The sequence below is a fragment of the Podarcis pityusensis genome (assembly GCF_964106645.2).
Source record: "Podarcis pityusensis genome assembly, chromosome: 4".
Taxonomy (NCBI): Eukaryota; Metazoa; Chordata; class Lepidosauria; order Squamata; family Lacertidae; genus Podarcis; species Podarcis pityusensis.
The window spans coordinates 3,656,154-3,680,548 of record NC_138027.1 but is presented as its reverse complement, the minus strand read 5'-3'; the positions used below and the strand labels follow the sequence as shown (position 1 = coordinate 3,680,548).

The following is a 24,395-nucleotide window of genomic DNA, read 5'->3' as shown; positions in this document are numbered from 1 at the left end:
GGAGGTATGAGGAAGTCCGGGAAACAAGTAAATGTAAAAGAAGTTATGAAAAGACGGAATTGTTTTTAACTGTTTTTTTTTCTCTTTTTCTCTTTTTGTATTTTGTATTCTGTATTTTGTATTTTGTATTGTGTATTTTTCTTTTTTCTTTTTAAAATTTTCTTGTTTATTAATGTGATTTTATTTTTCTTCTGAAACTTTAATAAATATTAATTAAAAAAAAAAAGAGAGAACAGGATGCTGTCCTAGATAAGCCACTGTCCTGATACACCAGGCGCTTCTCATGCGCCTATGGAGCCTCCAGGGCCAGTGGCAGTTTATCTCGACTCTGAAGTTCCCAGGGGTATCCGGCCACTGTGAGAACAGGTGGGGAGGGGGCCTTTGGACGGATCCAGCAGAGCCCTAGCGAGGTTCTTGCCCACCTCACTCAGCCCAGGCCTGGCAGCGCTGCCTGCGTCCTGAGCCGCCGACCCTAGGCTTTGGGGGGAGAAATAATAAAAATAAAAATAATTTTTTATTTATACCCCGCCTTTCCCGGTTCAAAAACCGGGCTCGGGGCGGCTAACAACAAATTTAAAACTTAATTGTAAAAGCAGCATAAAATACAGTTTAGAAACATGAATAACAAAAAAATTCAAAATTAAATTTAGGGGAAATAAGCATTAGATAATCCCCAGGGCTAGCTGGCTGAATTGGTCCTACTTGGGCCAGCGAGGAGACCAGGGGAGAATTAGCTGTGGGGTCTCAGAGCAGGTGATCTTCATAAAAGGGGAGGGGAAGGGAAGAGAAGGGAAATGAAAGATCAGGCTGAATTCAAATTAAAGACCAGGTGGACTAGTTCTGTCTTACAGGCCCGACGGAAGGAGGTTAAATCCTGCAGGGCCCTAGTCTCATGGGACAGAGCATTCCCCAGGTCAGAGCCATCACTGAGAAGGCCCTGGCCCTGGATCCAGCAGGGCCAGGGCCTTCTCAGTGATGGCTCCGACCTGGTGAAATGCTCTGACTTCCTTAGGGCCTTAGAGAAAGCAAGCTGTGGGTGACTCTTGCATTACTGACCGGGCAACGGGATACAGCGAAGGAGACTGCGGGCTGGGCAGGAGCCTCGTCTCCTGGGCACCCAGCCTCCCGTCCAGGAAGGAAAAGGGCCTCATCCATGACTCATCGGAAAGGGAAGGAATCAAGGCATCACCAGCATCCCACCCTCTGACCAGCTGGCAAACCTCCCTTTGCCAGGCTGGGGTTTCCCAGCAAAGGGGGATTCTTCCCATTGCCCCACACACTGGGGGAGAGCTGGCGTCAGCAAGCTCATCTTCAAAAGGTTGTAGGCCTGGGATGAATCTGGAGGATGGGAGGTTCGGGATGGAGAAAAGAAAGGACTTCTGTGCATAGTTAGGCTGTGGAACTCCCTGCCACCAGCTCGGACGGCTTTGAAAGAGGATTAGACAGATTCAGGGAGGAGGAGAGGGCTGTGGGCGGTTACTCTGCTCTGCTTCTGAACGCCAGTTGCTGGAAACTGCAGGAGATGAGAGCTGCTCTCGCACTCGGATCCCACTTGTGGGTTTCTCACCGGTGTCTGGTTGGCCACTGGGAGAAGAGGATGCTGGATGTGATGGATCTTTGGCCTGATCCAGTAGGCTTTCCTTAGGTTCTGATGATTGTCCCGCCTTTAAGGGGAGAAAACCAATGGACCTGCATTGATTCCTAGATTGAAGCGGGTTGGGCTGGATGACCCTTGGGGTCCCTTCCAACTCCAACTCAGGATCTGATCTCTTTCCGCAGGGCCTGTAAGACAGAGTTGTTCCGCCTGGCCTTTGGCTTGGAATCAACTTGATTCCCTCACCCTCTTTCCTTTTTCCTTTCTCATTCTGTGACGGAACTCCTATCTGGGGACTTCCCTGGTTTTTTCTGGCCCACGTAGGACCAGTCTGGATAGTTAGCTTTGATGAAGACTTGACATTTTCATCCCCTAGAAAGTTTTTGAGTTTCCACTGAAATGAGGCTGCATTTTAATGTTTTAATGTTGTATTTTAATCTTGTTTTTTAAGCTGTATTTCATTCAACTGTTTTTATATTTGGTGTTAGCTGCCCTGAGGCCCGGTTATTATTATTATTATTATTATTACTACTACTACAATTCTATGATTCTGTGACTTGGAATTGGGCTCTGTCAGAGATGCACCAGTAAGTTCACAGAGGCTCAGCAGCTCAGAGCCCAGGAAATATGCGCTATAATATGAAGCCAAATGACCCAGTGACTGCCTCGACTTTGCTTCCGGCTTCCCGGCAACCAGACGTGCTCTTCAGATCGGCCAAGATCATCCTACAACGCACGGCTTCTACTGCCCAGCCAGCTCACAAGCGGAACGAAGCAAGCGATTCCCACCAAGGAGGAGCCCAGACACACACACACACACACACACACACACACACTGCAATTCAAGAAACCAAGAACTGAGAACCGGGTCAAGTCTGAAGCAGAAGCATTTAATCCCTGGGTGAGGACTCAAACACTTGCAGAGCGCATGATGCGCAGAGAAGGCCAAGGAACAGGTGAAGGTGGCTCAAGGAGCTACTTGGCACGGGGAGAGCACCTACCCATTTTACAGACGGCAGCTAGGAAGACCGAGAGGGCACTCAAATGCACCGCGAGACACTTATGGCACAACCAAGGGCAGAGACCCCTAGGAAGAGGTGAAGGCAAGAGCGCTAGGGGCAAAGGGAAAGGGAAAGGGACCCCTGACCCTTTACGGACGACTCTGGGGTTGCGGCGCTCATCTCGCTTTACTGGCCAAGGGAGCCGACGTACAGCTACCGGGTCATGTGGCCAGCATGACTAAGCCGCTTCTGGCGAACCAGAGCATGGAAACGCCATTTACCTTCCCACCAGAGTGGTACCTATTTATCTACTTGCATTTTGACATGCTTTAGAACTGCTAGGTTGGCAGGAGCAGGGACCGAGCAACAGGAGCTCACCCCGTCACGGGGATTCGAACCGCGACCTTCTGATCGGCAAGCCCTAGGCTCTGTGGTTTAACCCACAGCGCCACCCGCGTCCCTGTTAGGGGCACAGGAGGCGGGTTTAATTCAATTCAACAACCCTTTTAATTCCCAAGCAATCGTTCAAGTCAGGTCTCCCGTTCAGTGGGCATTTTCACATTTCTTTATCTTTTTTAATGACAGCACACTTTTCCTCCGAGGAGCTCAAGACGGTGCGCATCGTTCTCACTAACAACCCTATGAGGTAGGTTAGGCTGAGTGACAGCGACTGGCCCCCAAAGGTCACCCCACAAACTTCAAGGGCCGAGTGGGGATTCGAACCCTGGGCTCCCGGCACTCAAACCACTATGCCACGTTGCCTCCTACACCACACGCGGTTTCCAGAACAACGTTGACTGTTTGACCTAAACACTAGAGCAAGGGTTGCCCAACATTTTTTGGGGGGGGGGGGGAGGTCTGGGGACGTAATACTTGCAAAGCAGGAAATTCACCCACAACTCTGTGCACAGGTCAGCCATGCGCACTCACTCCTGTCAGCAAATAGGCTTGGAAAGAGGGTTTGTTCCCCTTCCTTTCTGGAAGATGCAACTGCAACCTCCCTCTGGCCACAGTTAAGCTACTTTGGGGGGGGGGGCTGCAAGAGCCAAAGAAGCCCTTTGTGGGCACCCATGGGTGCTGTGCTGGCAACAAGGACACTAAAAGCAAGCTAAGTGGCGATTGCAACTGCAACCAGTTCATGGGAGCGGGTGAGGTGGATCTCTACGGGGCTTGTTTTCGAGGAGACCTGGCTAGTACTGTAAGGCAGAGAATTGCAGCCTAGTCAGAGATGATGGGAGAAGACGCGAGGAAGCCACTGGTGAAAAGAACATCGGAATAGAGACTTTTACCATATGTGGTGGACTTGTGATAAAGTTAAGAACTTTGGGGAGTTAATTTAAGAAAATATTTAAATAGACTTTCCCCAAAAAACAGAAGCCTTTTTGTTGGGTTTGACGGGGAAGGAAACTAAGAAAGTGGACCACAGACTCTTTATGCATGCCACAGCTGCAGCAAGTAATCTGCTTGCCCAAAACTGGAAATTGCAAGAAGTTCCCACCATTGCGGAGGGGCAGACGAAAACGGTGAGTTATGCAGAGTGAGCCAAACTGACGGGAAGAATTCGGGACCAGGACGATCAGAGGTTTCCAGAAAGTCGGAGTAAATTTATAGTAGATATAAAAGACAATCGTAAAACTTTAAAAACACTGGCAGGACTGAAATAGCTCTTACAACGTATGGCAGATTTAAGGTTAAATAAATAGAATATGCGATATAAGAAAACAAGGGATACGCGCAGAAGGGATGGAGGGAAGTTGCAAGCTCGACAGAGCTGAGGTATTTATGTGATTTACTGTGTTGCATTGTAAAAGTAATAAGGAAAATAATAAAAAAATATTTGAAAGAAAAGAAAAAGAACATCAGAATAGGACCACTGTGGGATCAAGCCAATCCAGAACCCTCGTCTCCCAGTGGCCAACCAGATGACCCAGTAGGAAGTCCAAACGCAGGATCCGAGCGCGAGAATAACACCCTCTTGCTGTTTCCATCAACTGGGATTCAGAAGCTACCTCTAACTGTGGAGGCAGGAGACAGCCATTCTGGCTAAGTCTCCCCCTCCATTTATTTATCCAATCCCCTTTTAAAGCCTCCCAAATTGGCAGCCATCACAGTCTCATGTGGGAGGGAGTTCCGTAGTTTAAGCCTGTTCCAGATGAAGGACGCCTGCTTCTTGGTAGAAAAGCAATGACAAACCTAGACAGCATCTTAAAAAGTAGAGACATCACCTTGCCAACAAAGGTCTGTCTAGTTAAAGCTCTGGTTTTCCCAGTAGTGATGTATGGAAGTGAAAGCTGGACCATAAAGAAGGCTGATCGCCCAAGAATTGATGCTTTTGAATTCTGGTGCTGGAGGAGACTCTTGAGAGTCCCATGGACTGCGAGAAGATCAAACCGATCCATTCTGAAGGAAATCAGCCCTGAGTGCTCACTGGAAGGACAGATCCTGAAGCTGAGGCTCCAAGACTTTGGCCACCTCATGAGAAGAGAAGACTCCCTGGAAAAGACCCTGATGTTGGGAAAGATGGAGGGCACAAGGAGAAGGGGATGACGGAGGACGAGATGGTGGGACAGTGTTCTTGAAGCTACCAGCATGAGTTTGACCAAACTGTGGGAGGCAGTGGAAGACAGGAGTGCCTGGCGTGCTCTGGTCCAGGGGGTCACGAAGAGGCAGACACGACTAAACGACTAAACAACAACAACAAAAGATGAAAGAGGACTTTCTTTTCTCTGCCCTCATCCACCCAGAGCGGCTGGGCTTCATGTTCAATGTTCAAGATTCTAGGGATTGGGCCCTGCCAGGGTTTGAGCCCTGCTCCCACGAGATCTTTCCCAAACAAGGACCCTGTCAGAGGCCTCCGCAGCAGAAGGAAGCCGCCCTGTGGCTTACGGCGCAGCGAAATCCGCTCCGAGCAGAAGGCCTGCCCTTCCTCCACCTCGCAGGTTCCTGTTTCCCCTCCCGGGGGCTCTTTCGTCAGCCTCTAGCCTCAGCCCTTCGCTTCCCCGTCTCCGGGAAGCTCCTCCTCGCGAAGCCGCGAGCGCCTGGGCGCGGCGGAAATCCCAGCCAAACTGCCTGCCTCTCCTGCCCTCGCGCAAAACTGGACTGCAAACGTTCCGTTGTCCCTGAGTCTGCTGGGCTGCTCAGCTCCTGAATGAACGTGGCACCTGGCAGCGCCACTAACTGCTGGCGCCAGAGGCTTCGAGCGCAACGCACACAGAGCATTCTGGGATGGCGCCCTCCACCCCAAAAAGCTTGGCTATTCAACTTTGGGGTCTAATGGAGAGGGGATGAGTTTTGAGGACCTGGGAGAATCCCCTAGCGAGAGTCTTCACAGACTCTGATGCAGAGGGCTCGTGTTCGAATCCTACTTGCAGGTTTCCCAGAAGAGGCCTCTGGTTGGCCCCTGTGAGAACAGGATCCTGGACCAGATGGGACCCTGGCCTGATCCAGGAGGCGTTATATTCTTACATTCTTGCGCTGAGGTCCTGCAAGAAGGTTTCTCACGGGGCTTTTATCCCTCTGTCCCAATCCTGGAACTTGTCTGCTGAACGTCGGAAGAGATTGAGGACCAATTTAAGAAGGGACCCAGTGGCCCAGGGTTCTAGGGTGACGAGAGAGGTTTTGCTCCCTCCCCCCACACACGGCAAAGATGTTCCGAAATGAAGCCTTTTCCCCCAGCCTAAGATTTAGAGCTCAAAGGGACGAGTGAAAAATCACTTGGACCTGTGTTTTCTAGCTGCGAGGCGATCGGAAGTGCGCGTGAGCCCCATGCCTCTCACGGCCATGAAGCACTGGGACCGCCCCACCTGCCTGGGCTTTGCTTATTTCACAGAATAATCGAATTGTAGAGCTGGGACCCCACCCGGTCATCTAGTCCAACCCGCTGCAATGCAGCGTGGCCAAGGCCCAGCAGGGTTCAGAAGCTGGTGTGTCTATAGGAGGCTGGACTATTTGACCCCAGTGTCCCTTCCAGCTGCACAATTCTGTGATTCTCATCTGTCTGGCAAGCAGGGCTCCGCTCAGCAGCTCAGTACCCCTAATAAACCCCTAACAGAAATCTGATTCTTCTTCCTACCCAGACATTTTTGCAAAGGAGGGTTTCCTGGCCACTCGCACCCCACACCTCCCTTCAATATGCAACGCTTAATACGAAACGTTTCACAGCTTCCCTTTATTCTCATTTTCCCGTATCCCTTTGGGCAAAACTAGCTGGCCACAGAATCCCAACTGTGCCGATCCAAAATCGACAAGGCAGGGGGCTTCCTACCCGGTGAGCAGGGTCAGGATTACAGCCTTAGAAAATTAGACATTTTAATGTGTTTTTAATCTTTGTTGGAAGCCGCCCAGAGTGGCTGGGGAGACCCAGCCAGATGGGCGGGGTACAAATAATATATTATTATTATTATTATTATTATTATTATTATTATTCCATGAGCCACATGGTCGGGGAAGGAGTGAGTCCCTCCTGCCCTCTGTGGCATCAGCCGGGCCCAAGAGCAGCCGACTTCCTTAACGACCAAACAAAAGCACAGCTCCTCCAGGCAGGAGAGTCGTCGGATCGCAGCACATCTGGTTCCCATAAAAGCAGCCGGGACAACCCAAAGGACCCTCGCATCGCGGTGGAAAGAGGGGGTCGTTTTGGAGAGCACATTTTTGTACTGGGGGTGCCTCTGTCTGAGCTCCCAGGAAAATCAGGGCAGAGAAAAGGAAAATAACTTATTCACACAGCACACGGTTAACCTCTGGAACTCCCTGCCACAAGGGGCAGCAATGGCCACCAACTTGGATGGCTTTAGAAAAGGATTAGGCAAATTCATGCAAGAGTAGAGGACTATTGATGGCTTCTGGCCAGGTTGGGACAGCAAGGCTTCTGAGCACCTGTTGCAGAGAAACATTTATCTATTTTATCATCTTATTTATATGTCTGTCTGTCTGTCTGTTTGTTACTAGATATTTATATTCCACCTTTTTCTCCCTGGTCCTAAAGGTAAAGGGACCCCTGACCATTAGGTCCAGTTGTGGCCGACTCTGGGGTTGCGGCGCTCATCTCGCTTTACTGGCCAGCATACAGCTTCCGGGTCATGTGGCCAGCATGACTAAGCCTCTTCTGGAGAACCAGAGCAGTGCACGGAAATGCCGTTTACCTTCCCGCCGGAGCGGTACCTATTTACCTACTTGCACTTTGACGTGCTTTCGAACTGCCAGGTTGGCAGGAGCAGGGACCGAGCAACGGGAGCTCACCCCGTTGCAGGGATTCGAACCACCTTCTGATTGGCAAGTCCTAGGTCCTGTGGTTCAACCCACAGCACCACCCGCGTCCCACTCCCTGGTCCTAGTCCTCATTTAATCCCCACAACAGCCCTGTGAGGTAGGCAGGCAGGCAGGCAGGGCTGAGAAAGGCAGGGACCCAGGGTCCCGCCCTGCAAGAGTGATGCAAAAACCTGGTCGACACGCAGAGAAACTCTCCACATGCCAAGTTATCTTGGCTCGTGTCTCCTAAGGCAGCCGATGCCTGAGCTGCATCGTCGCCGGCAAACTGCCCTGCAATAGCGAGATGTGCAAAACCGAAGCAGGCTTGCCCCATGCGGAATTGGGGATGTAGCGGAAGCCAGAACTGGGAAGTGCAAAACGTTATGCAGGCCTCAAAAAAAACAAACAGAGTGGCTGTCAAATGAGTTGGCCTGAAGGAGTCCGCAGCCCATTTATAACTGGGGCTGAAAGTTTATTTTTACAGGGTGCCAGCGAAGTAACCATGGGCACCCCAAGGAAGGGGTCTTAAGATCTTGGGGGATATGAGAAGGGGGGGTCTTCTCAGGGCATTGTCAGATTGTGCAAGGCGGTAAGTAACCAAACAATTAAACCCCTGTGTTGCAAACAATTATCAATAATATCCAAGGCAACACGACCGAGTACAACAATGCAATGTCGATACAAACTCTTTATATAATCTATACAGAACATTGAACGGTATGAAATATATGAAATATGCACTCTCTGCAAAACCAAATAAACAGAAATCTTAGAAATCTCTTGTGCACTTTTGATGGATTCTCTTGAAAACACAGAACCCAATAAACATAAAAGTCTCTGAAAGTCTTTGTAGACTATGCAAGTCTCTGAAAGAAGCAACGGGTCAGATTCTTATCTGGTTGAAAACAAGCCGTAATGATGGCGCAAGGCAGCAGAGGATGGGAGCCGCCTGCCAGGGATGCCTGAGATTGCAGGGGGTGGGACTAGATGACCTTCAGAGGACCCTTCCGACACTTATATGATTTTCTCCGAGTGGATAAAACAGCTCAGAACTGTCTCCCCGGGGCAGGAGGAGAGGCTGGGGCTGAGGCACACTTTCCACAGCGGTGTCTCAACCGGGGGGAAGTACAGAAAGGGAACTTTGGACCGTCGTCGATTGCGCCCAGTTCCTCATTGAAAGTGGTGGGGGAAACGGCAGAGGCTCATGGCTGAATCAGCATCCCAGGGGCCTAGGCAGCCTCCGCCAACCTGGCGCCCTCCGTCCCCCCACCAGCCCCAACTGGCAGGGGCAGATGTCAATCATCAAAGTCCAACCAAGGCCGTCTGGAGGGTGCTAGGACAGCAAAGGCTGGTGCAAACGAAGTGACTTAAATTTGCTTTTTTAAAAAAAGCAGGCGGGAGTAGACAGATTTCACAGAGGAGTAAAGATCTATCGCTACACATGATAGCTAAATGGAGCCTCCAGGTTCAGTGGCACTCTACCTCTCCAGAACAGGACAAAGAACCGGGAACCAGAAGCAACCGAGGGCAGACATATGGGTTTTGGGGTTTCATTTCCCCAGCAAAGCTGCCCCAAAGGAAGCGTTGCATTTTGTAGCACTGGAACGGGGTTGGGCTGGATGACCTCTGAAGGGCCCTTTTCACACCGTGAGTCAAGGCTTCCTGCTTCTGCTGCTGCCACCAGCAGATCGCGAACTCTGTGACTCAAGGAGGTCCTTCCCAGCCGGGGTTTCCAAGCCGCTCACACGTCAACAGGCTGGAAAGTCCCTCCCATTGAGAACATCTCGCTGGAGAAACTGAGGAAATGGCCCCCTTGGGAGGCTCCGGGAGGTTCTGGGCGTGAGAGGATCACGCAGCAGCTCGGATCGAGGCCACCACAGCGGATCCAGCCGAATCGAGCCAGTCTCAAGGTGTCGGTTCCTCTGCCCCTTCGGGACTCCTGTTCAGCCTCACATCCAGCCCAAATCTCTGGGCAAGGGACCGTGGCTGCATGGTGGAACATCTGCCCTCCAGCTGATTTGGGACTACAATTCCCATCATCCCTGACCGCTGGCCCTGCCAGCTTGGGATGATGGGAGTTGTAGTCCAAAAAAACAACCAGAGACCCAAGGTTGGGAAAACCCTGGCTTAGAGCGCCAGACCAGGGCCTGGGAGAGACCGGAGTTCGAATCCCCCACTAGAGCTCACTCGGTGCCATCTTGGGCCAGCCACTCGCTGACCCTCACCCTGTCCTACCTCACAGGGTTGTTGCAGGGATTAAATGCAAAGGGGGGAGCCCTGTAAAGCCACCTTGAGCTTTTTGGAGAAAAGATATAAATGCATAAATAAATGCAATACATAAAAAGTCAATCAACTGCCCTGCACAGCAGCCTGAACCCCTGGCCAGCTGCTGCCAGTCAGTGCAGACATTACACAGCTCGAGGGAGCAATCCTCTCCCTCCTGCCAAGGACCCCCAGAGACGTCGCTGAAGCTTCTTCTCCATTCGACTCCGCCAGAACCCATTCAAAAAATGCCGGGGAAGACACGTGACACAGACCGACCCCCGCCTCAGGACTGTACCATCTCAACAAGCAAAAAAAAGGGGGGGATCACGCGTATCAGGAACTCCCCCTGCCTTAGAAGCCGCGACTTGATGTCCTAGATGCATTTACCTGCCCAGCTGTTCCGAAAACACGCGTGTGCGCCCGTGCCCACGCGCGGGGAAAGTGGGTCGTGTGAATGGGCAGAAAAGACGCAGTTGGGCGCCGAGTTGGGAAACTTGGGCACGAGCTCAGCCACCCCGTTATCACCCCCCCCCGATTTACTCGCGAGTCAGCCCCGATGAACCCGCACCCCGCCCCGGTTCCGGAGCCCCAGAGGGCGGCTGGCGGATCCCCTCCTCCCGGCGCCCCGGGATCGGGAAGGAGGGCGACCCAGCCCATCCCGGCGCGCCCCGAAGCAGCGCGCACTCTGCCCATGCCCCGGGGCGCCCTGCCCTGGCGGAGGAAGGCGCCTCTTCCCGGGCGCGCCTTGCGCAAAGGGAGCGTTGCGCGCGGGGTTCGCCCCGTCGGGGAGCCGGAGACCCACCTGGGCGCATGGCGCTCGGCCGGCCGGGCGGCGCCGCCGTCGCTGCTGCTGCTTCTCGTCGCCTCCTCGGAGGAAGTGAGCGCGGCCGGAGGAAGTGTGCGAGGAAGGGGAAGGAGCAGAGGCTCGCTCGCCGCCGCCGCCGCCGGGGAAGGGGCTCGGCAAGCCGGGCGGCGGCGCGCCCCACCCCTCGACGGCGCCCGGGCGGACCTGCCTCTCCCGGGGCGGGCGCAAGCAGCAGCCAAGGCAGCGGCTGGACAGGGATCGGGACCGCCTCGGCCTCGCCCGCCCCGGACCACCCCCGTGGGTGCAAGCAAGCAGGTCCCTGCCCCGAGGAGCTTGCCTTCCGCCACAGGGTCGTGGCATTGGAAGGGATCCCCTGCAAGGCAAGGATCGCAGCTGAAAAACCATAGAATTTTAGAGCTGGGCGGGACCTCTTGTTGTTGTTTAGTCGTTTAGTCGTGTCCGCCTCTTCGTGACCCCATGGACCAGAGCACGCCAGGCACTCCTGTCTTCCACTGCCTCCCGCAGTTTGGTCAAACTCATGCTGGTAGCTTCGAGAACACTGTCCAACCATCTCGTCCTCCGTTGTCCCCTTCTCCTTGGGCCCTCCATCTTTCCCAACATCAGGGTCTTTTCCAGGGAGTCTTCTCTTCTCATGAGGTGGCCAAAGTATTGGAGCCTCAGCTTCAGGATCTGTCCTTCCAGTGAGCACTCAGGGCTGATTGCCTTCAGAATGGAGAGGTTGGATCTTCTTGCAGTCCATGGGACTCTCAAGAGTCTCCTCCAGCACCAGAATTCAAAAGCATCAATTCTTTGGCAATCAGCCTTCTTTGTGGTCCAGCTCTCACTTCCATACAAGAAAACTCCATGGACAAAGACAACAGGCGGGACCTCTAGGGCAGTGTGTCCCAAGCTTGGGTCTCCAGCTATTTCTGGACTACAACTCCCATCATCCCTAGCTAGCAAGATCAGTGGTCAAGGATGATGGGAATTGTAGTCCAAAAACAGCTGAAGACCCAAGGTTGGGAAACACTGCTCTAGGGGGTCATCTATTCCAACCCCCTGCAATGCAGAAATCTCAACTAGGTCATACATGGCCGTTGGCCGTCCCACCTCTGCTGAAAAAGGTCCAGTGAAAACTACCAACGAAAGAAGATTGGAGGATGAAACTGATGGACTATGCAGAATTAGATAAACTAACAGGAAGGATTTGAAACCCACGGGACCAGAGATTCTCAGAAGACCGGAGTAAATTTACAGACTGAAGAGCAATTGTGATGAACAAATTACACTAGTAGGTTTGCAAAAAGTTTTGTAAGGCGTATTATTTGAAATATTGCAAAAAAGATAATGAGGAGAATTATTAGTTAAGGATAATTAAAGGTAATATGAAATTAAGAAATGCAAAAAAAAGTGATAAAGAATGGGAAATCGTCAGAGGTGTTGACGGAAGTCCAAAAATATTGCGTAAGATGAGAAGTTATGTTGCATGAATGTTGGAATTAATATGTTAAAAAACTAATAAAAAAGTGTGTGTGTGTGTATATATAAATGTATATATACATATACATATATATATATATATATATATATACCGTATTTTTTGCTCTATAAGACGCACCAGACCACAAGACGCACCTAGTTTTTGGAGGAGGAAAACAAGAAAAAATATATTCTGAATCTCAGAAGCCAGAACAGCAAAAGGGATTGCTACGCAGTGAAAGCAACAATCACTCTTGCTCTTCTGGCTTCTGGGATAGCTGTGCAGCCTGCATTCGCTCCATAAGACGCACACACATTTCCTCTTACTTTTTAGGAGGGAAAAAGTGAGTCTTATAGAGCAAAAAATACGGTATATAACATCCAGTGAAGGAGAGCCCGCGTCCATTCCACTGCTGAATCGCTCTTACTGTCAGAAAGCACTTCCAATAGCTTGGTTGCCATCTCCTTTCGAAAAGAATCCCATCTGTTGAGACAAAACCCCATCTCACTCCCCCTTCAGGCAGGGGACAGAGGACCTTGCCCCTGGTTGGAATTCAGAGCAGGACTTCCTCTGGATGTGGAGGTTCCATTAAGCCAGCTGGGCTAATACCAACTGGCCCACCTTTCGCCCTTCGCTCGGTTTCCTGGCTTCCAGCAGTGCCAATTTGGACAGCCTTAAAAGACGGCTGTACAAATTCATTAGCAAGAAAGTTACGGGTGGCTACCAGCCTAAGGACCCCGGATTTACAAATCAGTCCCCATACAAAATCTACGGCAAGTAGCAATCAATTGCCCTCTCCTACATGAATTTGTCCAATCCTCTTTTAAATCCATGTACAGTGGTACCTCGCAAGATGAAATTAATTCGTTCTGCGCGTTTTTTCGTCTTGCGATTTTTTCGTCTTGCGAAGCACGGTTTCCCATAGGGTATTAACGGTTTTAAGAAAAAGGAAACAAACTTGCAAGACGTTTTCGTTTTTCGTCTTGCGAAGCAAGCCCATAGGGAAATTTGTCTTGCGAAGCAACTCAAAAAACGAAAAACTCTTTCGTCTTGCGCGTTTTCCGTCTTGCGAGGCATTCGTCTTGCGAGGTACCGCTGTACAGTGGTACCTCGGGTTACATATGCTTCAGGTTACAGACTCCGCTAACCCAGAAATAGTACCTAAGAACTTTGTTTCAGGATGAGAACAGAAATTGCACAGTGGTGGCAGGCCCCATTAGCTAAAGTGGTGCTTCAGGTTAAGAACAGTTTCAGGTTAAGAACGGACCTCTGGAACGAACTAAGTTCTTAACCCGAGGTACCACTGTAGTCCGACCCACTGCTCCATACCGGATGTCAGAGCTAGAACATCCTTGGCAGAGCCCAGTCGGAGATCACAGATCCATCAGCTCTTGGCACATCTTCTTGGCTCCAGCATCCTTCATACTGTATGTTATGCAAATCACTGCTACAAAAGATGTTGCCAAGGCTCTGAGCAGTTTCATGGCTGGAAGAGGGGAACTTGAGCGCATAGGAAGAGCTGGCTGGATCAGGCCAGTGGCTCATCTCACACAGCATCCTGTTCCCACAGAAGCTGACTAGATGCCAGCGAGCAGGATCCCAGCACAGGAGCAACTCTCCCCTCCCGTGGTTTCCAAAAACTGGCATTTGGAAGCATTTCTGACATTGCAGGCAGGGGAGAGCCATCGCGGCTAGTATAAGGTTACCAGATTTTTTTTTCAATGAACCACACACACAAGTTAATACACTCTCAACAGTACAATGTTTGTGGCGCTGATTTCGCTTTCAGGCCAAGGAAGCCGGCGTTTGTCCACAGACATTTCTGGGTCCTGTGGCCAGCAGGACTAAACTGCTTCTGGTGCAATGGAACACCGTGACGGAAACCAGAGCACATGGAAACGCCGTTTACCTTCCCGCTGCAGCGGTACCTGTTTATCTACTTGCGCCGGCATGCTTTTGAACTGCTAGGTTGGCAGGAGCTGGGACAGAGCAAGGAGAGGAGCTCACCCCGTCTCGGGGATTCGAACTGCCCAGCACCACCCGTGGCCCTATGATGTCTATGAGCCACAGATGGATCCTGCTTGCAGGTTCCCCATAACAGACATCTGGCTAGCCACTGTGAGAACAGGACGCTGGACTGGGTGGGCTATTGGCTAGAGTCATAGAATCATAGAGTTGGAAGAGACCACAAGGGCCATCGAGTCCAACCCCCTGCCAAGCAGGAAACACCATCAGAGCACTCCTGACATATGGCTGTCAAGCCTCTGCTTAAAGACCTCCAAAGAAGGAGACTCCACCACACTCCTTGGCAGCAAATTCCACTGTCAAACAGCTCTTACTGACAGGAAGTTCTTCCTAATGTTTAGGTGGAATCTTCTTTCTTGTAGTTTGGATCCATTGCTCCGTGTCCGCTTCTCTGGAGCAGCAGAAAACAACCTTTCTCCCTCCTCTATGTGACATCCTTTTATATATTTGAACATGGCTATCATATCACCCCTTAACCTCCTCTTCTCCAGGCTAAACATGCCCAGCTCCCTTAGCCGTTCCTCATAAGGCATCGTTTCCAGGCCTTTGACCATTTTGGTTGCCCTCCTCTGGACACATTCCAGTTTGTCAGTGTCCTTCTTGAACTGTGGTGCCCAGAACTGGACACAGTACTCCAGGTGAGGTCTGACCAGAGCAGAATACAGTGGCACTATTACTTCCCTTGATCTAGATGCTATACTCCTATTGATGCAGCCCAGAATTGCATTGGCTTTTTTAGCTAACTTATCCTGCAGGCTCCTCCTATGTTTTTATGTTCTTACGACCTCCCAAGACCTCTTCCAACTCCACAATTCTCTATTTGTTTTGTTTTCCTTTTCCTTTTTTTAACTTTATTCCAAAACCGAAAAAGAATTACAAACATCAAATTCAAAATCCATATTCATTTTGTAACATAAGCCTATTACATAGTTGACTAGATCAAAATATACCTAATTGCTATAGACTTCCTTTTGCTATATATAAATGCAACACAATTAGAAATATTGTATTAGAAATTTTTATAAATGCCCCTATACCCCCCCATTCCCCTTCACACGTGTGATCTCAATTTTTTTTTTTACTTCTTCCATCTTGTTGTGTTGTTTAATAATTATTCAATTGATTCTTTTATTATTTCCTTGCTTACCCCTGCAGGTTTTACACATTATCTATTAATATTCCAGTTCCGGAACCATATTTTTTCATGTATTCCTTCACTCCATCTTGCTCTTTAATTATTCTCTGATTTGAACGGCCTCTAATGATTGCCATCAATTTTGCCATTTCCACAAACTCACAGAGCTTGCTTTGCCATTCTAATAGTGATGGTATTGAGGTGGGGTTTTGTTCCTTTACGCAACAGCAGCGGCCAGAATATTGACCACAAAGAATTAGAAGGGGGAGAAAAATTCCACGATTCTCTATTTGTAAAGTCTCGGAAATCAGACAAATGTGAGACAGACCTGGCGCCCCTTGCCATAGAGCAATGCAGGAAGGTTTTGATTTAAACAAAAAACCAAAAAACCACCCCAAATGTGTGTGGAGTTTGATGAGGCTTTATGTAGGAGGGTGTTTTGCAAAGCGCTGGCAAATCTCTGCCCACGCAGAGCGCTACATCAAAGGCAAACATCACTTACTGAAACATGCCTCGTAAAGCCCTCCGTAAGTCAAGTCATTTGCAAGAGAGATTTGCCGTCACTGTGGGTTCAGGCAAGGTCTTGTTCCAAAACAACATTCAAATCGAAGATTCACCTTCTCCGTTTCCTCCGGGCACAGGAGAGGTCTTCCAGGGCTCACATGAAATGAAGCCTGCGCGTGAGACTTCCTGCATCGTGCCCTTTATGCTTCAAGGTGCATGAAGAATCATTCTTGACTATTTATGTATGCAGCGACAGCAGCACAGATACTACAGTCATACCTCATGTTACGTTTGCTTCATAGAATCATAGAATCATAGAGTTGGAAGAGACCACAAGGGCCATCGAGTCCAACCCCCTGCCAAGCAGGAAACACCATCAGAGCACTCCTGACATATGGTTGTCAAGCCTCTGCTTAAAGACCTCCAAAGAAGGAGACTCCACCACACTCCTTGGCAGCAAATTCCATTGTCGAACAGCTCTTACTGTCAGGAAGTTCTTCCTAATGTTTAGGTGGAATCTTCTTTCTTGTAGTTTGGATCCATTGCTCCATGTCCGCTTCTCTGGAGCAGCAGAAAACAATCTTTCTCCCTCCTCTATGTGACATCCTTTTATATATTTGAACATGGCTATCTATCACCCCTTAACCTCCTCTTCTCCAGGCTAAACATGCCCAGCTCCCTTAGCCGTTCCTCATAAGGCATCGTTTCCAGGCCTTTGACCATTTTGGTTGCCCTCCTCTGGACACGTTCCAGTTTGTCAGTGTCCTTCTTGAACTGTGGTGCCCAGAACTGGACACAGTACTCCAGGTGAGGTCTGACCAGAGCAGAATACAGTGGCACTATTACTTCCCTTGATCTAGATGCTATACTCCTATTGATGCAGCCCAGGATTGAATTGGCTTTTTTAGCTGCCACGTCACACTGTTGGCTCATGTCAAGCTTCAGGTTGTGTGTTTTCAGGTTGTGTCCCGCGGCGACCCGGAAGTAGCAGAAAGGGTCACTTCCCGGTTTTGCCACTCGCGCATGTGCGGACGCGCAAAATGACATCACGCTCATGCACACAAGCAGACGCGGGTTGCATTATTTTCAGGTTGCAAACAGGCCTCCGGAACAGATACCGTTCGCATCCAGAGGTACCACTGTACTGGCCCAGAGATGGAAAGAAGACAAAGTTCCAACCAGAGAGGAATGGCTGATGAAGATGATGGACTACGACGAAATGGTGAAACTTGACTGGGAAAATCAGAAACCAGGAAGAGAAGAATTTTAAGAAGGAATGGGGAAAATTTATAATGTACTTAAGAGAACACTGTGAACAGCTAAGAACTTTGGCAAGATTTGAGTCATGCTTGTAATGTGCGAAAAACTATGGAAAATTAATTCTTCTTCTTTTAACAAATTAGAGAAAATAAGATAAACAGATGGTGGGGGGAAAGACTGACAGTGGTAACCATGGAAGGGAGAAAGGAAGTCAAGGGATTCAGAGAATCCTAAATGAGGAGGTGAACAGTGTGTTTGAATTTAAATTTGTTATGTAAAGCTTAATAAAAATATATTTAAATAAGAAAAGGAAAAAGAAAGAAAAATCATCTTCTCACAGAATTGTAGAAGGGTAGAGTTGGAAGGGAACCCAGGGGTCATCCAGTCCAGCCCCAGCCTTTAATGCAGGAATCACTGCTAATTGCAGATTGCTTCCAGGCCTCCAACTGTAATTGGACAACTTGAATTTGAGGGCATGTGATGGAATCCCAATAGAAAAGAGTGACAGTCTGTGAGAGCCCAAAATTCCAAAATAGGGACTGTATGTGTTGAAGAGGCGGGCTTGGTTCTCTGATGAGCTCAGGAGTCTTTGTATTGGCAGGGCTGGGACAGCAACTGCTCTGCTTGCACAAGGTTTCAGGATCAATCCCTGAGTGTCCCCAACTAGGGTTACCAAGAAAGACTTGCTGCCTGAAACCCTGGAGAGCTGCTCACAATCAGTGTGGATAATAATAATAATAATAATAATAATAAATTTTTATTTATACCCCGCCCTTCCCGGTTCAAAAACCGGGCTCAGGGCGGCTAACAACAAATTTAAAACACTTAATTGTAAAAGCAGCATAAAATACAATATAAAAACATGAATAACAATAAAATTGAAAGTTCAGAAATCAATTTAGGGAAAATCCATCCAATAAACATTAGATAATCACCAGGGCTAGCTGGCTAAATTTGCCCTGCCTGGACCAGCGAGGAGGCCGGGGAGAATTAGCTGTGGGATCCCAGAGTGTGTGATCTTCATAAAAGGGGAGGGAAGGGAAGGGAAATAAAAGATCAGGCTGAATTAGAATTAAAGGCCAGGTGGAATAGCTCTGTCTTACAGGCCCAACGGAAGGAGGTTCAATCCTGCAGGGCCCTGGTCTCATGGGACAGAGCATTCCACCAGGTCGGAGCCATCACTGAGAAGGCCCTGGCCCTGGTGGAGGATAGTCTGACTTCCTTAGGGTCTGGGACCTCTAAACTATGGTTATTCATGGACCTTAAGGTCCTCTGCGGGGCAGACCAGGAGAGGTGGTCCCGTAAATACGAGGGCCCTAAGCCACAAAGGGCTTTAAAGGTCAGTGGTCCCTTGGTTCCCAAACACCTTGGTACTCAAACAACTTGGAACCCAAACACTGCAAACCCCGAAGTAAGTGTTCTGGTTTGCAAACTTTTTTCGGAAGCCGAACGTGCTCTGTTTTGAGTGCCACACTTCCGTTTTGAGTATTACGCTGAGGTCTGTCTGTTTTTGCTATTTATTTTGCGTTTTTGTGGCTTTTTTGTTTTGTTTTTGTGACTGCGTGGAACCCAATTCAGCTACTGATTGACTGATTGTGTGACTGCAGTACATTGTTTATTGCTTTCATTTTATGGATCAATGGTCTCGTTAGATAGTAAAATCCATGTTAAATTGCTGTTTTAGGGGTTGTTTTTTAAAGTCTGGAACGGATTAATCCATTTTGCATTACTTTCTATGGGAAAGCGAGCCTTGGTTTTGGAACGCTTTGGTTTTGGAACATACTTCTGGAACGGATTAAGTTTGGAAACCAAGGTACCACTGTATTCATATTGCTTTATATTTTGAATAAAAAAATCTCAAAGCAGTTTACAACACATTAATGCAGCAGATAAAACAACCCAGAATAAGGTATTATTGAAGAAAGTCAAATTTAAAGTATACATTCAAGGCAACATAACAGGAAACTAAAATATTATCTTAAAGATTTCAAAGCAAAACATTGCGAAGGAGGCCAACTACAGAACTCACATTTAAAGCAGCAAAGGTTTTTTTTAAACCAGTACTGGTATTTTTAAACTGTTTTTCATTTAAATACAAGAACAGCATATAACTACAGTAACTTGTCCAGTGGTACATTCTTATTAAGTTTCATATGCAGTATGTAGTATAGAAACAATACCTTTATTTAGAATCATAGAATCATAGAGTTGGAAGAGACCACAAGGGCCATCGAGTCCAACCCCCTGCCAAGCAGGAAACACCATCAGAGCACTCCTGACATATGGTTGTCAAGCCTCTGCTTAAAGACCTCCAAAGAAGGAGACTCCACCACACTCCTTGCCAGCAAATTCCACTGTCAAACAGCTCTTACTGTCAGGAAGTTCTTCCTAATGTTTAGGTGGAATCTTCTTTCTTGTAGTTTGGATCCATTGCTCCGTGTCCGCTTCTCTGGAGCAGTAGAAAACAACCTTTCTCCCTCCTCTATGTGACATCCTTTTATATATTTGAACATGGCTATCATATCACCCCTTAACCTCCTCTTCTCCAGGCTAAACATGCCCAGCTCTCTTAGCCGTTCCTCATAAGGCATCGTTTCCAGGCCTTTGACCATTTTGGTTGCCCTCCTCTGGACACGTTCCAGTTTGTCAGTGTCCTTCTTGAACTGTGGTGCCCAGAACTGGACACAGTACTCCAGGTGAGGTCTGACCAGAGCAGAATACAGTGGCACTATTACTTCCCTTGATCTAGATGCTATACTCCTATTGATGCAGCCCAGAATTGCATTGGCTTTTTTAGCTGCCGCGTCACACTGTTGGCTCATGTCAAGTTTGTGGTCAACCAAGACTCCTAGATCCTTTTCACATGTACTGCTCTCAAGCCAGGTGTCACCCATCTTGTATTTGTGCCTCTCATTTTTTTTGCCCAAGTGCAATACTTTACATTTCTCCCTGTTAAAATTCATCTTGTTTGTTTTGGCCCAGTTCTCTAATCTGTCAAGGTCGTTTTGAAGTGTGATCCTGTCCTCTGGGGTGTTAGCCACCCCTCCCAATTTGGTGTCATCTGCAAATTTGATCAGGATGCCCTATTTATGTATTATCTGCAGAGATTCTTGTGTTGGGGGGTGGAATAAAAGTCTCTTCCATCTTATTTGGAAAGGAAACGATAAGAAGCCAAGTCTCACCAAAAGTGTTTCTCCTTGAAATGCCTTTAATTACCCTTCTGTGGCCAGTAAGGCGTTCTAATAGAGCCAAATATTATCTAACCAGGTTTCCCAGTGGTGACTGGGAGCAGCCGCCGAGACCCCATAACACCAGTCCTGAAAGATCTTCATTGGCTCCCAGTACGTTTCCGAGCACAATTCAAAGTGTTGGTGCTGAACTTGAAAGCCCTAAACAGTTTTGGCCCAGTAGACCTGAAGTAGCGTCTCCACCCCCATCATTCAGTCCTGACACTGAGGTCCAGCTCCAAGGGCCTTCTGGCGGTTCCCGAGAAGTGAGGTTGCAGGGAACCAGGCAGAGGGCCTTCTTGGTGGTGGCGCCCGCCCTGTGGAACGCCCTCCCACCTGATGTCAAGGCAATAAACAACTATTTTACTTTTAAAAGACAACTGAAGGCGGCCCTGTTTAGGGAAGTTTTTAATGTCTGATGCTGTGTTGTTTTTAATATTTGGTTGGGAGGCGCCCAGAGTGGCTGGGGAAACACAGGCAGATGGGCGGGGTATTAATAATAAATTATTAGTATTAGTATTAGTGTTAGTATTAGTATTAGTATTAGTATTATTTCTGTAGACTGTTTCTAATATCGGGCTATTGTTAATCAGGCTGCTGATAACAGAAAAGTATACTAAATCTCTGCATTTCAGGTTATTGGCTATAACGCAACAAAGTTAACCCAAAAAATGCAAACATTTCAAAAGAAAACATTACGAAAGGAAGTCAGATTTAAAATGCACATTTTAAACAGCATAATTTACAAGAGAATCAATTATTATCCTCGGCATATAACATGGTGCCTGTGGGATGGCTCGGTCAGTAGAGCATGAGACTCTTAATCTCATGGTCATGGGGTTCAAGTTCCACGTTGGGCAAAAGATTCCTGCATTGCAGGGGGTTGGACTGGATGACCCTCAGGGTCCCCCAACTCTGCAGTTCTGTGATTCAGTATCTATCTGCTGCTGCCAAACCAATAGCAGAGGTGCCCAAATTTTTTTCAAAGACAGCCAGATTTGATGAAATGAACACGTGTGAGGGCCGACCAAAGTTGTTGCGCTTTTTTAAGGATTTTACCCCAGGACATATACTATAATAATTATTTATTATTTATACCCCTCCCATCTGGCTGGGTTTCCCCAGCCACTCTGGGAGGCTTCCAACAAAACACGGAAATACAATAACCTATTAAACATTACAAGCTTCCCTAAAAAGGGCTGCCTTCAGATGTCTTCTAAAAGTCTGGTAGTTGTTGTTCTCTTTGACATCTGGTGGGAGGGCGTTCCACAGGGTGGGTGCCACCACCGAGAAGGCCCTCTGCCTGGTTCCCTGTAGCCTTACTTCTCGAACCGCTAGAAGGCCCTCGGAGCTGGACCTCCGTGTCTGGGCAGAACGATGGGGGTGGAGATGCTCCTTCAGGTCTACTGGGCCTTTGAGGCCGTTTAGGGCTTTCAAGGTCAGCACCAACACTTTGAATTGTACTCGGAAACGTACTGCCACGGGGGCTGGATTAAATCGACCAGCGGGCCGGATTAGGCCCCCAAAACGGACTTTGAACATACCTGCAATAGTCGTTCATGGCAGGCAGCAGCTGTGGACACTCACCCTTGATGCCTTGGGTCTGCGGTCAAGATGGACGGCTGGCCAGGAGGACCCCATGGCTGCTGTGGTCCCATTCCTGTGGACCCAGGGCTGGAATTTGCCAGGAGAGAAGATGAAGAAACCTGGCAGGAGGTCTGGAAGGAGCCTGCTGCCCTCTAGAGGGGAGAAATGCACAGAGCGCAGGGACAAAAAGTTGTGCGTCCGGAATTTCCCGCACATAACTGGAATACTGCAGTCAAAAGCAATGTCTGGGTGGGAAATTGGCTAAATGTCCCAGAAAATCCAGACGTCTGGCAGCCGATGTCGCCAGTGCCATTTCCCACAACGTTTCTCTCCGGATTTCCGCTTTTTCAAATAAAGCATCCCTAAGGTCAGGACCAGGGACACGGGTGGCGCTGTGGGTTAAACCACAGAGCCTAGGGCTTGCCGATCAGAAGGTCGGTGGTTCGAATCCCCGCGACGGGGTGAGCTCCCGTTGTTCGGTCCCTGCTCCTGCCAACCTAGCAGTTTGAAAGCACGTCAAAGTGCAAGTAGATAAATAGGTACCGCTCTGGCAGGAAGATAGACGGTGTTTCCGTGTGCTGCTCTGGTTCGCCAGAAGCGGCTTAGTCCTGCTGGCCACATGACCCGGAAGCTGTACGCCGGCTCCCTCGGCCAGTAAAGCGAGATGAGCGCTGCAATCCCAGAGTCGTCCGTGATACACCTAATGGTCAGGGGTTCCTTTACTTTTACCTAAGGTCAGGACCGGCCCTGCAATGAGGCAGCCGCCTCAGGATGCAGATGCTGAAGGATGGGGGGTGGACAGAGCTGCGAGTGCCGTGCAGGCTGTCTTGTACCTGCAACGGCCTTCAAGTGCCCTGGCAAACACTGATTAGAGTAAGCTTCCATGGTTTCAGCCTATTACATCAATCCTGGTCCAACAGAACTGGCTGCTGGTCCTGGTCCAATTTAAAGGTCTGGTTTTGACCTATAAAGCCTGAAACAGCCTAGGACCATAATGTTCCAGGACCGCGTCTCCCCACAGGAACTGACCCAGACTCTGCGTTCCTCATCGGAAGCCCTTCTTCATGGTAGCAACACAAGAACAGGGCTTTTTCTGCAGTGGCTCCCCGTTTGTGGAATGCTCTTCTTATGAAGTTTTTAATGTGTTCGGAGAGGGGATTCTATTAGTAGTAGTAGCAGTGGCCAGAGGATTAGAGAAGATCCGTCTACATCCCAATCCCAAAGAAGGGCAGTGCCAAAGAATGCTCCAACTACTGCACAATTGCACTCATTTCACACGCTAGGAAGGTTATGCTTCAAATTCTACAAGGCAGGCTCAAGCAGTATGTGGACCGAGAACTCCCAGAAGTGCAAGCTGGATTTAGCAGAGGCAGAGGAACCAGAGACCAAATTGCAAACATGCGCTGGATTATGGAGAAAGCTAGAGAGTTCCAGAAAGACATCTACTTCTGCTTCATTGACTATGCAAAAGCCTTTGACTGTGTCGACCACAGCAAACTATGGCAAGTTCTTAAAGAAATGGGAGTGCCTGATCACCTCATCTGTCTCCTGAGAAATCTCTATGTGGGACAAGAAGCTACAGTTAGAACTGGATATGAAACAACTGATTGATTCAAAATTGGGAAAGGAGTACGACAAGGCTGTATATTGTCTCCCTGCTTATTTAACTTATATGCAGAATTCATCATGCGAAAGGCTGGGCTGGATGAATCCCTAGCCAGAATTAAGATTGCCGGAAGAAATATCAACAACCTCAGACATGCAGATGACACAATCTTGATGGCAGAAAGTGAGGAGGAATTAAAGAACCTTTTAATGAGGGTGAAAGAGGAGAGCGCAAAATATGGTCTGAAGCTCAACATCAGAAAAGCGAAGATCATGGCCACTGGTCCCATCACCTCCTGGCAAATAGAAGGGGAAGAAATGGAGGCAGTGAGAGATTTTACTTTCTTGGGCTCCATGATCACTGCAGATGGTGACAACAGTCATGAAATTAAAAGACGCCTGCTCCTTGGGAGAAAGGCGATGGCAAACCTAGACAGCATCTTAAAAAGCAGAGACATCACCTTGCCAACAAAGGTCCGTATAGTTAAAGCCATGGTTTTCCCGGCAGTAATGTATGGAAGCGAGAGCTGGACCATAAAGAAGGCTGATCGCTGAAGAATAGATGCTTTTGAATTATGGTGCTGGAGGAGACTCTTGAGAGTCCCATGGACTGCAAGAAGATCCAACCGATCCATTCTGAAGGAAATCAGCCCTGAATGC

At 48.8% G+C, this 24,395-nt stretch overlaps 1 protein-coding gene across 2 annotated transcripts in view; it reads right to left on the bottom strand.

Moving 5' to 3' along the window:
- RHOG (ras homolog family member G) overlaps positions 1-22,457 on the bottom strand; it is a 40,853-nt gene extending 18,396 nt beyond the window's left edge. Inside the window, exon 1 of one of the 2 annotated variants that reach the window (XM_081002396.1) lies at positions 22,131-22,457. In XM_081002396.1, coding sequence (XP_080858522.1) covers positions 22,131-22,346 — 216 coding nt within the window. In that variant the 5' untranslated portion in view covers positions 22,347-22,457. Of the gene's footprint in view, positions 1-10,909; positions 11,044-22,130 lie in introns of those variants that run through there. The other variant, XM_081002397.1, reaches the window with a different exon arrangement.
- Between the last annotated feature and the right edge of the window lie 1,938 nt (positions 22,458-24,395).